Genomic DNA, 15,723 nt, shown 5'->3' with positions numbered 1-15,723 from the left:
CAAAAAAATTTGTACTTATCTTGTCCATAGGCTATAGCTTCCACTTCTTACTGCTGCATGGCCTACCCTTGGTAGCAGCAAGAATTTTCAGTGTAGTATATTTCAGGAAAACCACAACTCTTTGACATTACGAGCTGAAGCATGAGGTTAGTCTTCAACTCAATAATATGTACATTTTCTAAAAATAGTTTTTAAAATGGCTCCCCTCATTTCTCAGTCCTTTCACAGTCCCACTGTTGTTGGAAACAGAGGTGAAGGGATTGGTGAACGCCTCTTCATTCTTGGCCAGCAGTGTGGTGGTGCTTTGGGTGCTTGAGCTATAGGTGGTCTTGACTGCACAAAAGAAACCTCATTCGTCATGGTTGTCAGCTAACTGCTGGACCTCAGCCTTCAGTTATTTGTAAATTCTGCTTTCTTGCTTTTGAGTTTTGTTGCTTTTTCAGGTTCAGGAAAGTCTTGAGCTTGTAGTTTACCAACTTCTAGATCTCCTTGTTCTCATCAAACCAGCCTTGGTGTTTCCTGGTTGAATGACCACACATTTCTTTGCAGGTGCAGATTATGGCAATCTTGAGGATAGACGCGGCACTGCGGACACACGGCCATTGTGATCATCAACTTGGCAGTGAGGCATTGACTAATCATATACTAGATGTCTGAGTATTTCACATTTATATGAGTATAATCTCATATTCTTCTTATTTCCGGATATTCATGCACAGCTAGGTCTCAGTGTGACAATGCATTAGTAAAGAGAAAGTACAAGAGAAGATGGCCTTTATTCAAGATTTTTGCCTTCCCACTAATACACATTATATGAACAATGTCAAACCTGCAAAACATCAGTTTGATTTTGGCAACAATAGAATTACGGTATTCCAGTGCTACTAAAACCCAAGTTCCAACATGTGCATGTTGCTGACAGCAGCTAGTTGGCTCAGTTTGTTCTGAATTGAGTGTAGATTTGGCTATTTATGCTATGCTATTCATTTTTGTTCTGACAGCATCTTTCTCTTGATACTAACTGATTTGGCTCTATTTCTTCCATTTAATGTTGAAGCAAGATGCAATGTGGCTTGAGGTGTCTCTTGCTGAATTTCAGAACGGAGTCAGTCTTGGCTTCCCAGCCCACATTTAATGTTTCAATGAGCTTGGAATTCATGATGTGGGTATGCCGGCGTTGGACTGGCGTAAACACAGTAAAAAGTCTGACAACACCAGGTTTTAGTCTAACCTATTTATTTGATAATATACTCACAAGCTTTCGAGGGGACTGCCTCTTCGTCAGGTGAATGGAGAGTTCTGGCCTCAGACAGAGCATATAAAGCACAGACAGTTTAGAGATTACTGATTAAAATGCGAATCCTTACACCTAACCTGCTGTTCAAGACCTGAAGTGGCTGATAATGTGAGTGGAAGGAGCACTGATCACAGTTTAAAGAGATGTGTATTGTCTCCAGACAGTACAGTAAGTGAGGTTACTCACCTACTGTACTGTCTGGAGACAATACACATCTCTTTAAACTGTGATCAGTGCTCCTTCCACTCACATTATCAGCCACTTCAGGTCTTGAACAGCAGGTTAGGTGTAAGGATTCGCATTTTAATCAGTAATCTCTAAACTGTCTGTGCTTTATATGCTCTGTCTGAGGCCAGAACTCTCCATTCACCTGACGAAGAGGCAGTCCCCTCGAAAGCTTGTGAGTATATTATCAAATAAATAGGTTAGACTAAAACCTGGTGTTGTCAGACTTTTTACTTGGAATTCATAACAGCCTTAAAATGGAAGTCATGAAACTAGTTGATGCTGCCCTTCAGTTCACATGGCTATTTTAGTTGATACAAATAGAGTTGCTGAGGCTTTCCTTTCATGGAAAAGGTTGCAAATACAAAGTGCTTTTCATTTGACAACCTTAAAAATCTGTAAAACTCTTTGACTCACCAGCTTGTATTCAGTTACAACTCTTGTACAGTTGTATCCCTACTTGAAAACCTGATTTGCTGTTGCAAAGTGGCTATCAAACAGATCTTAATCAAATTCTGAGGGAAAAATTAATCTCAAACTGAATCTCAAATGACACTTGAAATTTATAGTGTTTGTTCTGATGTTATTCTGGATGGAGTTTTCCTATAGAATCATAGAATCCCTAGAAGCATAGAAGGAGGCCATTTGGCCCAGCGAATCTGTACGGCCATAATCCCATCCAGGCCCTATTCCCGTAACCCTCATTTTACTAATCCCCCGACACTAGGGACAATTTAGCATGGCCAATCAACCTAAACTGCATGTCTTTGGACTGTGGGTGGAAACCTTGACATGAACCTTGAACCTTTTGCTTATGCCTATTTCACACTTAAGGTCTATTCATTTATTAACCTTATCCTTATTGATCTCCTTTATATCGAGTTACAGTTCTGAACCATGTTTGCAAATTTCTCCATTGTTTTGTTTTTCCAAACTTGGCACCCTTCTCCGTTTTTTAATTCAGTATATACCTTTGCTCGCCAGAAGTTGATCAACTGTGCATCCCCACCTTGTCTCTATTCTAGCACGAATGCCAGCACTTTCAGTCATCGCGTTACTTCACCTTGGAATTTTCTTCCTACCTTTATCTTCTGCTATATCCTTATTCACTTTCAGAATCTTCTTAATTCCGTTGAATACAGCCCCTAACTCTTCCAGTGTCCACTCTCCCTTCAGAGGCATCCTTGGATGTTTTATCACATTTATAGTCATAGTTTACAGCACAGAAAGAGGCCTTTCAGCTCATCGTGTCCACACCAGCCATCAAGCATCTATCTATTCTAATCCCATTTTCTAGCATTTGGCCCATAGCCTTGTATGCCATGGCATTTCAAGTCCTTATCTAAATACTACTAAAATGTTGTGAGGATTTCTGCCTCTACCACCCTTTTAGGCAGTGATTTCCAGATTCCCACCGACTTCTGGGTGAAAAAGGTTTTCCTCACAACTCCTATAACCTCCTGCTCCTTAACTTACATTTGTGCCCCCCTGGTTACTGGCCCCTGTGTTAAGGGGAAAATTCTTTCCTATCCACCCTATCTATGCCCATTATAGTTTTATATGCCTCCCTCAACCTTCCCTGCTTCAAGGAAAACAACTCTGGCCTATCCAGTCTCTCTTGATAACTGAAACACTGTAGCCCTGGTAACATCCCGATGAATCTCCTTTGCATCTTCCCTAGTGCAATCGCTTCCTTCCTATAGTGCAGTGACCAGAACTGTGTACACAACTCCAACTGTGGCCTAACCAGCGTTTTATACAGCTCCATCGTAACCTCCCTGCTCTTATATTCACTACCTTGGTTAATAAAGGCAAGTATCCCATATGCCTTCATAACCACCTTTTATATACTTGTCCTATCTTCAGAAAACTATGGGCACGCACACCAAGGTCCCTCTGAACCTCCTTACTTCCTAGGATTCAACCATTCATTATATATTCCCTTGCCTAGTTAGTCCTCCCAAAATATATTACCTCACACTTTTCAGGGTTAAATTCCATTTACCACTGTTCTGCCCACCAGACCAGCCCATCTATATCATCCTGTAATCTAAGGCTTTGCTCCTCACTATTTATCACACTACCAATTTTCCTGATGAAATGTTCTCATCTGTAGTGTTACCCTTTGAAAATGAATGTTTGGAAAATTTTGCAGTTTTACTTTAATCAGAATATTAAAAAAAAATTAGGTACTTAAGATGGTTGGTTCTACAAGGTTGCTTTTGAACTCCTAAGCTATTTCAAAAGCTTCAATTGAAATAAACTTCAAGGGTAGTTGCATGAGATTATCCCCACATCTTCCTAAAGACTAGTTTCTAGATTGATCATCTTCAAGCTGCTTTACAAATTTCTGTTTCTTCTGTTTGCAAATGTTTTGCCTTAATCATTCTTAGAGTGCTCATAAATTGATTGATTTCCTGATATGTTGATAGGCAGCTATATTTGACATTTTTCAGGAATTAGCGTTTGATCCATATGAAAACTATGCACAGGACATATTACGGCCTGGCTTTCATGATCATTTTCTCAGCCTCCTATCAAAGCCAGGAGCTGCATTCTACTTGCAGGTGAGCATTTTCACAACTATGAACAACTAAAATTCTGCCTCTTGTGCAGCAATTACAAATATAACCTAGATTCTACAAAACTAATCGATGTATTTAATTTCAGTCAATAGGTGAAGGTTTCAAAGAAGCTGTGCAATATGTTCTTCCCAGACTGTTACTGGCACCTGTTTACCATTGCCTGCATTATTTTGAACTCCTAAAGGTATGAATAGGAATTATTTATTTAAAACATAAATCGTATATCGACATTAAAGAACTGTTGCAACGTACATACAGCATAAAGTAACAAATGTTATTAAATGTTTGATAAACTACTTATCTCTCAAAAACATACAAAGGATGGAATAACAACTACACTTTTACTAGAGCTTGAAAAAAAATGATAAATCATACATCATGATGAACATAAGAAATAGGAGCAGGAGTAGGCCATCTAGCCCTTTGAGCCTGCCCCGCCATTCAATAAGATCATGGCTGATCTGTCGTGGCTCAGTTCCACTTTCCCGCCCTCTCCCCATAACCCTTAATCCCCTAGCCTATCAAAAACCTATCTACCCGCGTCTTAAAAATATTTAGCGAGGCAGCCTCCACCACTTCAACGGGCAGAGAATTCCAGAGATTCACCACCCTTTGAGCGAAGAAGTTCCTCCTCAACTCCGTTCTAAACTGCCCCCCCTTTATCTTGAGGCTGTGCCCTCTAGTCCTACTGTCCTTTCTGAGCGGGAAGAGCCTCTCCACCTCTATCCTATCCATCCCATTCATCATCTTATAGTTCTCAATGAGATCTCCCCTCATTCTTCTAAACTCTAACGAGTACAAGCCTAGTTTATTCAGCCTTTCCTCATAGTTCAACCCCCTCAACTCTGGTATCAGCCTAGTAAACCTCCTCTGCACTCCCTCCAAGGCCAAAATATCCTTGCGTAAGTGCGGCAACCAAAACTGCACGCAGTACTCCAGCTGCGGCCTCACCAGTGCCCTATACAGCTGCAGCAAGACCTCCCTACTTTTATATTCAATCCCCCTCGCTATGAAGACCAGCATCCCATTAGCCTTCCTGACCACCTGCTGCACCTGCAGGTTGGGTTTTTGCGACTCATGCAGAAGGACCCCAAGGTTCCTCTGCACCGTCGCATGCTGCAGTTTTTCGCCACATAAGTAATAGTCCTTCCTACCATTATTCCTACCAAAGTGGACAACTTCAGACTTGCCAACATTAAATTCCATTTGCCAGTTCCTGGCCCATTCGCCCAGCCTATCTAGATCCTTCTGCAGACTTTCCACGCCCGCCGCACAATCTGCCGTTCCACCAATCTTGGTGTCATCAGCAAATTTCGACACCATACACTCGGTTCCCTCCTCCAGATCATCTGTATAAATGGTAAATAGCTGAGGCCCCAGCACTGACCCCTGGGGCACTCCACTAGTCACCAACCACCCATTGACCCCCACTCTCTGCCTCCTATTTGACAGCCAATCCCCTATCCACGCTAACACCCTACCCCCAACTCCATGCCCTCTAACCTTCTGTAATAACCTCTTGTGCGGCACCTTATCAAACACCTTCTGAAAATCAAGAAACACCACATCCACTGGCTCTCCTCTATCCACTGCCCTAGACACATCCTCATAGAACTCCAATAAATTTGTCAGACACGACTTCCCCTTAAGGAAACCGTGCTGCGTCTGCTCTATCAAGCAATTCTCCTCAAGATGCCTCGCTATTTTCTCCTTGATCACGGATTCTAACATTTTACCTACAACAGACGTTAAACTAACCGGCCTATAATTCCCTGCCTTTTGCCTGCCACCCTTCTTAAACAACGGCGTAACATTAGCCGTTTTCCAATCTTCCGGCACTTCCCTGGAATCCAGCGATGTTTGGAAAATAATCACCAAGACATCCACTATCACCTCCGCCATTTCTTTCAGAACCCATGGATGCATTCCATCCGGTCCTGGGGACTTGTCTACAATCAGTCCTTCCAGTCTGTCGAGCACTGCCTCTCTAGTAACAATAATGTCATTCAGGCCGTCCACTCCTACCATCTTTCCATCGCTAACACCCGGCAAGTTATTCATGTCCTCCTCTGCGAAGACCGAAACAAAAAAGTTATTCAAGGCCTCAGCCATTTCCCCATCCCCTACCACTAAGTCCCCCCTCTCATCCTCTAAGGGTCCAACGTTCACCCTAGTCAGCCTCTTCCTTTTTATATATTTATAAAAACTCTTACTATCCTTTTTTATATTAAGCGCTAACCCAGCTTCATAGTTTATCCTACCCTTCTTGATCAACTTCTTTGTCATTCTTTGATATTTAAACCTCTCCCAATCCTCTTCTCGCCCACTACTCTTAGCTACTCTAAACGCATCCGCTTTAAATTTAACACTTTCCTTTACCTCCTTCGTTATCCACGGCTGATTATCTCTCCTCCTACGATCCTTTTTAACCATCGGAATAAATTTCTGCTGAGCACCAAGAAAGATCTCCTTAAAGATCCTCCACTGTTCCTCAGCAGACCTACCTTCCAACGCGCTCCCCCAACCAACATTTGCCAATTCCTCTCTCATCCTATTGTACTCCCCTGTGTTCAAACAAAGGACGCTCTTTGGTTCCTATATCATCCCTTACTACCACCCTGATGCTATCCTTAATCAGCAGAGCTATGCCCCCCCTCTTTTTCCTCCCGCCTATCCTTCCTAAACACTTGATACCCCTGGACATTCAGGTCCCTGTCACCCTGCAGCCACGTCTCTGTAATGGCCACCAGATCATATCCATTTGTGCTGATCTGCGCCACCAGCTCATTCACTTTATTCCGAATGCTTCGTGCATTCAGATAAAGTGCCTTCATCCCAGCCTTCACCTGTACCCTATTCGCCGGAACGCCACCAACCTTACTCACGCCCCCTACTCGCTTTATTATTGGGACATCCTTGGCTTCTTCCCGTACCTGTACCCTCTCCTTTACTGTAGACCCTGTAATTCCACCTACCCTCGCCGCCCCCACCCCACCACCACCACCAATTAGTTTAAAGCTCTATCTACAGTCCTATCTACACGATTCACCAGGACTCTGGTCCCAGCATGGTTCAGACCAACCCCATCCCACCTGAACAGGTCCCGCCTACCCCAATACTGGTGCCAATGCCCCATAAATTCAAACCCATTCCTCCCACACCAATCCCTGAGCCACCCATTCACTTCCTTAATCTTATCAACCCTCCGCCCGTCTGCACACGGTTCAGGCAGTAGTCCAGAGATAACCACCTTGTCGGTTCTACTTTTTAATTCCATTCCCAGCTTTTCATACTCCCTCCCCAGATCCTCAGTTCGCATTTTGCCTACGTCGTTGGCACCCACATGTACTACAACGACCGGGTTCTCACCCTCCCACTCCAGGTTCCTCTGCAGCCCAGATGCGACATCCTGGACCCGAGCACCAGGCAGACAACACATCCTTCTGTGCTCTTTGTCATTGTGACAAAGGACAGTGTCAATACCCTGAACCACACTATCCCCAATTACCACTACATTCCTTTTCACCTTCTCTTTGTCTGTGTCTGCATCATTGTACCGTGTGCAGTTTGCTCACCAACCTCACAGCCCTCGTTCGTGTCCAGGCTGGAAGCAAGAACCTCAAACCTGTTATGCAGATTTGAGGGGCTGAGGCATTTGGTGCGCACCCCCCCCCCCCCCCCGCCCCGTTCCTGACCCTCAGCCAATCTAGGGGGTGTGGATGTCTCTTGCACCCCATTATCAATGGCACCCTCCCTCCCCCTGATGAGCCTGAGTGTCTGTAGCTCAGAGGCCAGCTCATCTACTTTGAGCTGGAGCTCCTCCAGCAACCTGCACTTACTGCAGACATGGTCACATGGAAGGACCCTGGGGTCCACCAGCTCCCACATCATACAGAAACAGCACATCACATGCCCCTCCATTATTCCCTGTAGTACTACTGAACACCGATTTCAACGCAAACTTACCTGGCCCTTTTCTCCAGAGCCCTTAGATCCTAAGCCCTAGCAGCTCACTCAGCTTCCCTCTCACTCCACTGCCCGCTCTGACGCTGCCTGCTGTCTACACCAGGCCTCCTTTTAAACCTGGCGCTGTTTAAAAGACTGCTTACCCACAAATCCCTGCTATCCACTCCCTTTGAATTCTTAAAGCGGTGAACACAAAAAGCCCGCGAAAATGCTTTTAAATGAATCTAACAGTTCTACAAGGTAAGTTCTTACTAAACACTAAAAAGCCCGCGAAAATGCTTTTAAATGTTTTAAACAGTTTTTAAACAGGTAATTTCTTACCTGACTCAGTGCTCCTTCACTCCGCCCACTCCAGCGAACAGTGGAACAATGGATTGGTGCCCTTGTTGAACACCTTAACAGTGAGGGATTGCAAAAAAGTGTCCAGACATTTGTCAAAAACTCCAAATGGAACATGCGCCACCTTTAGTCTGACCCGAATCCTATGGGCCATTGCAACTGACACCTGGTAACTCTGAGAAACTGCTGTTACTCTGATCTAATCTCTGATAGTCTCCTGTATGATACCTTGAGAAAGACTTTCTAAAGTTCTATGTACGTTTTCCAAATCCACGATAATCTATTACGTCTCAAAAGAACTCTATTAGGTTTGCTGAGCATAATCTTCCTTTCTAAAATCTGTGTTGGTGGCTTGTAATTATTCTTCCTTCTGGATAATCTAGTGATTTCATTACTAATTCATGATTCCAAAATTTGCTCCAATACAAGTGTTAAATTGCCTTGGATTGCTTTTTTTTTGAAAATCTGTGTTATATTGTCGTCTTGTGAGAAATCCAACACACATCCCCATTCAATCTAATTTCTATAGCCTCTGCTGTGTCTTCTCCCATTTCCCTCAGGATTTCTGGACAAATGGTCTCAATACACTGTCCTCATTTTGCTGAATAAAATTTCAAGTATTCTTTTGATTTATTATGTGTTTTTTTTATACCTTTTTCCCAATGTCTTTCTCTTTGCTAAATAATGTTATGAAATACTTGTAACTCACAAGTTTCAGCTACGTTCTGGAATTCCATCCCTGAACATCTGTGTCTCTACCTCTCCTCTAAGCTGCTGCTCAAAACCCATCTCTGACCAAGTTTTTGGTCATCGGTCGTATCTCTTTGGGCTCAGAATCAGACTTTCTTTCATTGCTGCTAAGAAGAAACTGGGGATGTTTTATAAATGCAAATAGTTGATTATCCTCTGCTAACTATCCAATCCTGTGGGCTTATCAAACTTTTTTTAGTGTTTGTTGAATTTTTCACTTTTTAAATACTTTTGAGATTCTCTCTTCACTCTTTTTGGCTTTCCCAATCTCTCTCAACACTTCTTTACTTGATCATTTCGCTCTTATTTTTAATAATTTTCATCATGCTTAAGACCATTCACATCCTTTCATTTTCATTTAGGGTCTCACTTCTTTATTTATACTTCAAGTACCTTTTATTTACATATTCTACACACTGCAGCTTTCTTTGTAAAAACATCCCATTGTTAACCAATTTTTCTTTCCATTTTACATTACTACATTACTATTTGTCTTACTGACTTGTGCCCTCTTCTATTCAGGTGTCCTTGTACTCGTGTTAAGATTTTCCTTAAATCTTATCTTCATAGGCCACTACGTTTTAGTGTTCATCTACATTGAAGTCACTGTTGAATCTGTTTTGTTATTTATAGCAAGATTTAGTGATTCTCTCATTTTTAGCACATGAATGTACAGAGGAAGTCTTGTGTATAACTTGGGAATTGTGGCTGTTTATAATTATATACATAAAAAAACAGATCATAGCTGACCCTGGGCAACTTAAACGTATATCAAAACATTACTACAGTAAATGTTCCTGCATTAAAAATTCAACAAACTTAGTGATCTGTTTTTCGATAGCGAGTGGACATGCTGCCAACAAGTTGCAAAAACTGTCAATGTAGAATCATAGAATAGAAATCATAGAATCCCTACAGTGCAGAAAGAGGCCCTTTGGCCCATTGAGTCTGCACCGACGACAATCCCACCCAGGCCCTATCCCCATATATTACCAACTAATCCCTCTACACAACCCAGGACACTAAGGGGCAATTTAGCGCGACCAATTAACCTAACCCGGAGAGCAGATTAATCTTTGGTATAGCTTCAAATCACATATGATGTACCATCATACCACATTGTATACATTTACCAGGAATGTGCAAGAATTGCTTGTGTAAGAGTAGGTGTATATCTCAATCCAAAAAGGCTAGTATTTATTATTTAAATCAAAATTCAGATTACGCTGACAAACAGCATTTTCTTAAATCTTCCTATTTGGAAGTTTTATTTGCTTTCAAAATTCAACTTAATTGCATTGCAAAGATATTCAGTTTAGATGAGGAGAGACGTGTTACTTCTTCCTCCATGACCACTCCCCCGCCAACATGTTGTGTCTATTTGTATCACTGTCTTTTGCACAGATGTTCATGATTAGAATATTTACATTTTCTAACTAGAGGCATTCCAGATTTCTTCAGTTTTATTGAAAAATCATTTAAAATTAGGATGATAAAATTTTTCCAGTTTAATTTGCTTTCTAAAGCTCATACCAGAGGTGGAACACTTTGGAAAACATAGGTCCGAAGTTACCATTTTCCTCCCAAGCATTCCAAACTGAACATGTTCGTCTCAGATTACTCCTATACGGTATCCCAAAATTATATTTTATGAAAGAAATCTAATTTTAACTTGAATCAATACTAACTGCTTGGTGGCACAGTGGTTAGCACTGCTGCCCCTCAGTGCCTGGGACCCGGGTTCAATTCCCAGCAAGGGTCACTGACTGTGTGGAGTCTGCACCTTCTCTCTTTGTCTGGATGGGTTTCCTCCAGATGCTCCAGTTTCATCCCACAGTCTGAAAGACATATTGGTTAGGTGCATTGGCCATGTTAAATTCTCCCTTAGTGTACCTGAACTGGCGCCATAGTGTGTGACTAGGGGATTTTCACAGTAACTTCATTGCAGTGTTAATGTAAGCCTACTTGTGACTAATAAATAAACTTTAACTTTAAAAACTTCTTTCCACCAGCTCCATATATTTACTACTTGACCACTGAAATATTGTTCATGCAGATTAATTTTGAATTTATCCTCCACCCAGTCAAGCACAGATTGTGTTCTATTATATTATCATGATATACACTACCAATCAGTTAACAGCTAACAGTTAATGATGTATCATGGAAAACTCCTGTTCAGACTTAATTGTATTGACCTGACAGAATCACAGTGCTAATCAAAAGGCTAAAGTTCAAAGTGAGCCTCAGGCATCCAATCAAATCTGCAATAAAAGATGCAAAAGACAGTTTAACCATTATTATAAAGAAATTGATACCTAAGCATAAATATTGTAAGTCAAGTTATGTGTGAACAGAAGAGTTTTAATAATATGTAGATTTGAAACTGATTTTAAAAAAAAAGTAGTAGTGTTCAGGAACAAAAAGGCAAAACAAACAAAAAACCAATGTCAGAAAATAGAAAAGGAAAAATCAGAATGGGGATGAAAAATTACCCTAAAGCAAGATAAATATCTATTTATGTATAAAATCTATGATCTGTGTATCTTGGATCAGTTTTAAAAGATAATGAAGCATTTAACTGAAAGAGAAAAAAATAAACAAGGTTCTTCTTTTCCAGTAGCAGCAAGCACATTTAAGTTTACTGAATTCACTAACGCTTAAGGCTTGTCAATCTATAGTCAAGTGATATACTTGCGTCTGATTTTTATTTACTTATTTGCTACTACAGCTTCATTGTTATAGAAGCAATAGCCAGCTTGGCCTGTGGCTTCAAGTAGAACATGTTCTGGTGTCTTATTGGACATGGTTGCTTACCTTTAAAAAGGAAGCTCATCATTATAGTAAAGACGAACTTCAGAGCTCACGTACTTCTAGCCCTGTTTGTAGGGGTTGCTTGCTCTGCGGTAGCTTATCTTTATGCTGCAAGCAGTAGTTGCTGTCATGATGGAATAAAGGTTGCTCATTTGTAGGGCATTCGTCATAAATTCGATAAATAATTGGTTGAAGGTCAAAACTATGTAGTGTTTGAAGATAATGAATCTGTTGCTAATTGGAGGAAAAACAGTCAAATATGTTGGTACCTGGGTAAACCCTGAGTATCTGTTTTCATATGCGCTCCTCTAACAGCTATAAAACATTTAAAACGTATTATTTTGTTCCCCACCTTATAATAACAGCAATTAGAAGAGAAAAGTGAAGATGAAGAAGACAAAGAATGCCTAAAACAAGCCATAACTGCTCTTCTTAACCTCCAGAGCAGTATGGAAAGGATCTGTTCAAAATCACTTGCAAAAAGGAGGCTGAGGTAAGCAATTTCCATTCATTCCTGCATTTCTCCTGATTGACTGACTACATCTGTAAGTTCCCGTTGTTCACACTTCCTCTTACTGTTAGCAAAGAACAGCTTCACTGGTAGGGCTGATTTTACACAGGAAGTGACATCAGGTGCAAAAAGCTTGTTTTTGTTCAAAGCATTTTATGCTGTTAAATTGCTTGTACAACTGAAGCTTAAAACAGAGCAGCATCCCGATATCGAACATGACGACTTTGCTGAGTATCAGATGGTAAGCAATGATGCACTTTAAAAGGAATTGCTGAAAAGGTTTGTTTTAAGAAGCACAAATTTTTCTTTATAAAAATCAGAGATATTCTATGAAGATGCTCAACAAATATTGTTGTATTACCTATTAATAAGACACGGTAAGGCATTTTTTTTTGTTTAGTCATGTTTTTCAGCTTTTGTTTTTGTGGAGACAAAAGTGAATAGAGTTGGTCTGTTCACTGTTGTAAGTTCAACAAATGATTACGACTTTAAATAGAAAGGACAGAGCAGTTTCAGTCATTCAAGAGTGATCTTTTAAGCAGAGAGCCAAAACATAAATTCCAAACGACCCACAGTGAGTGATTTTGCTTTTTCATTTGGAATGCTCAATCGAATACTTCTGTATGTAGAAAGGTGTGACTTCCCACACAGGAAAGGAAAAGCAGCAGGCCTGGCCCACCATTGCAGAAGTATGCTTTCTATTAACCAATCGTGAGCTTGCTAACAGTAGCACAAGAAAAGTTTGTGACTTGGATTCTTCTGACTAAAGGATGAGATGTTCTAGTGGGTTGCACAAAAAGGAACAAAGTCTACTAAGACTTCATGACGTATATAATTTTAAGAGTTTCCAGTTTTCATGTTTTCTATGAAACTGTTTGTTTCTATTTTGTAGCTGCATTATAAAAAAAATGTAGTTTTCAGAGCTGCTTATACCAATGCATACATCTTTGAGTTCATTAATTTCAACTGATTGAAACTTGGTCATTTATTTTCTCTTCCAGTGAGTCTGCCTGTCGTTTTTATAATCAACAAATGAAAAGCAAGCACTTGGCAATTAAGAAAATGAATGAGATCCAGAAAAACATTGATGGTTGGGAAGGCAAGGACATTGGACAGTGCTGTAATGAATTTATAATGGAAGGCACGCTCACACGGGTGGGTGCAAAACATGAAAGACATATATTCCTATTTGATGGCTTGATGATTTGCTGCAAATCAAATCACGGTCAGCCTAGGTTGCCTGGTGGAAGTTATGCAGAATATCGCCTCAAAGAGAAGTTTTTCATGCGCAAGGTACAGATCAATGACAAAGATGACACTAATGAATACAAACATGCTTTTGAAGTTATCTTGAAGGATGAAAACAGTGTAATTTTTGCTGCTAAATCAGCAGAAGAAAAGAATAATTGGATGGCAGCTTTAATTTCTTTACAATATCGCAGTACACTGGAGAGAATGTTGGACACCACTATGCTACAGGAGGAAAAAGAGGAGCCACTTAGACTCCCAAGTCCTGAAGTGTACAGGTTTGCGGAGCCAGACTCTGAGGAGAACATTGTGTTTGAGGAGAATGTGCAATCTAAATCTGGAATTCCCATTATCAAAGCTGGAACTGTTATAAAACTGATCGAACGGCTTACTTACCATATGTATGCAGGTAAGTATAGCCTCCTTGTTGCAACCTGTATTCTGTATTGAGAGATTTCATACTTAATTATTTCTATATAAATGGGTCAGATGCTGTAAGAAATTTAAACTACTGCTAATTTATTTAAAAATGGCAGTTATGGCAGCTCTACCTTTCTTTTATTTATTTACACAGTTAAAAAAATATTTTTCTACCCGAGAACTTTTTAAAATTTTCTTTGGGTGAAGCTAACAAAATGTTAACTATAAGCAATTCAACAAATGAGCACTAGAACAGCGAGCCTGAACAGCAAGTTTCTTTCAATAATTTGAAAGGATGTTAGAAATACAAGGAAGAAAAGTTGGGAAATTATTTCAAAAATATGATTTTGTTCATGTTTAAATTCAAAGTTTGATGGGCTGAGCTTAAGCATCATACATAATAGAGATCATCATAACAATATTAGTGTATAAGCTTCACCAATGATAAGTGCTATTCCAAAATGTGTGCATGAATAGAATCTGGTTTATCCTTCCAGTTCATTACTTTTCTAAGTTGTTTGACATTCTGTTTCTTCTGTCTTAATAATATCACGTGGTTATTTTTATTCCAATAATTTTTTTGTACATATTTATACCAGTTCATATTGTTGGAACAAAGGTCAGTTCTAGCCTTGGAACTATTACTGATTCAATCTCTTGAGTCCTGTTTTCCTTATTTCATCTGTGCTTACATAAAGCAGGAAAGTTAACTTCAAATTTGGGGAATGCCTTTTCCACAGTGAAGCTTCATTGTTAACCATGTAGATGTCTTGGATTTTTATGCATGTTTAAATTATCTTAATAATGAGAACCATGGTATATATTGATACCCTTTTAGGCTTAATTGAAAGCAAGTGTCCACAACAGGCCACCAACAGTTTGCCCAATTAAGATTTTTTTTGTTGCTTTTACCTCTGAGCTTCCAGTTTTTAAAGAATACACAAAAGAATTTGTATTCGGCTTTGCAATAAAGCTAATGATAATCTGATACTAATTTTGGTAAATTTTGTGCTTACGAAAATGAGAGTGCTGGAAAAAGCAACATTTTTCTCTGCTTTTCATCCATTGTCAATGTGAAACACTCATGGCTTAGTGAGTTGGAAAGTAAAGTTTGTTATTCTGTCCAACAAATTGTTTTAACCTAACCTCTAGAGGAGGAGCTCTGCACCAATATGATTTTTTTTAAGTTTTCCTTGTCTGCCAGCGTTCTATTTTATTTTGATAGTATAAAATAGGTTGTTTTTGCCTCAGTTAGGTCTTTGTCAGTAGAGTTATGAATATTGCACTGTATTGATACAGTTTGAAGTAATTTATGAGTGACACATGGTTAAATGTTAATTAAGACCTGTGTTCTGTTAGTGAGGTATTAGTTTCAATGCATGAACTGCTTCCATCTCATTTCTGTCAAATATGCTGAATTTGGCATATAAGTCAGAAAAATGTTCCATGTGGGATGTACATGATGTGTATTTTTATTGGTGGGGGGAAAAAGGTGCTTCCTGTTCATTGCACCTTCTGCAACTGGGTCATTCACAGGGGCTGTTCCTACCATTCATGAAATTCACTTT

At 40.0% G+C, this 15,723-nt stretch overlaps 1 protein-coding gene across 2 annotated transcripts in view; it reads left to right on the top strand.

The window, feature by feature from the left end:
• Positions 1–15,723, top strand: part of sos1 (son of sevenless homolog 1 (Drosophila)) — a 249,865-nt gene that overhangs the window by 170,515 nt on the left and 63,627 nt on the right. For both annotated transcript variants that reach the window (XM_080200167.1, XM_080200166.1), the window contains exons 7-10: positions 3,979–4,089; positions 4,193–4,291; positions 12,342–12,469; positions 13,489–14,144. In XM_080200167.1, the coding sequence (XP_080056293.1) occupies positions 3,979–4,089; positions 4,193–4,291; positions 12,342–12,469; positions 13,489–14,144 (994 nt within the window). The remainder of the gene's footprint in view (positions 1–3,978; positions 4,090–4,192; positions 4,292–12,341; positions 12,470–13,488; positions 14,145–15,723) is intronic.

This window comes from Carcharhinus amblyrhynchos, chromosome 12 (assembly GCF_965287045.1).
Source record: "Carcharhinus amblyrhynchos chromosome 12, sCarAmb.v2.hapA, whole genome shotgun sequence".
In the NCBI taxonomy this organism is placed as follows: Eukaryota; Metazoa; Chordata; class Chondrichthyes; order Carcharhiniformes; family Carcharhinidae; genus Carcharhinus; species Carcharhinus amblyrhynchos.
Note: the sequence above shows the minus strand (reverse complement) of the source record. Positions and strands in the feature narration are given on the sequence as shown.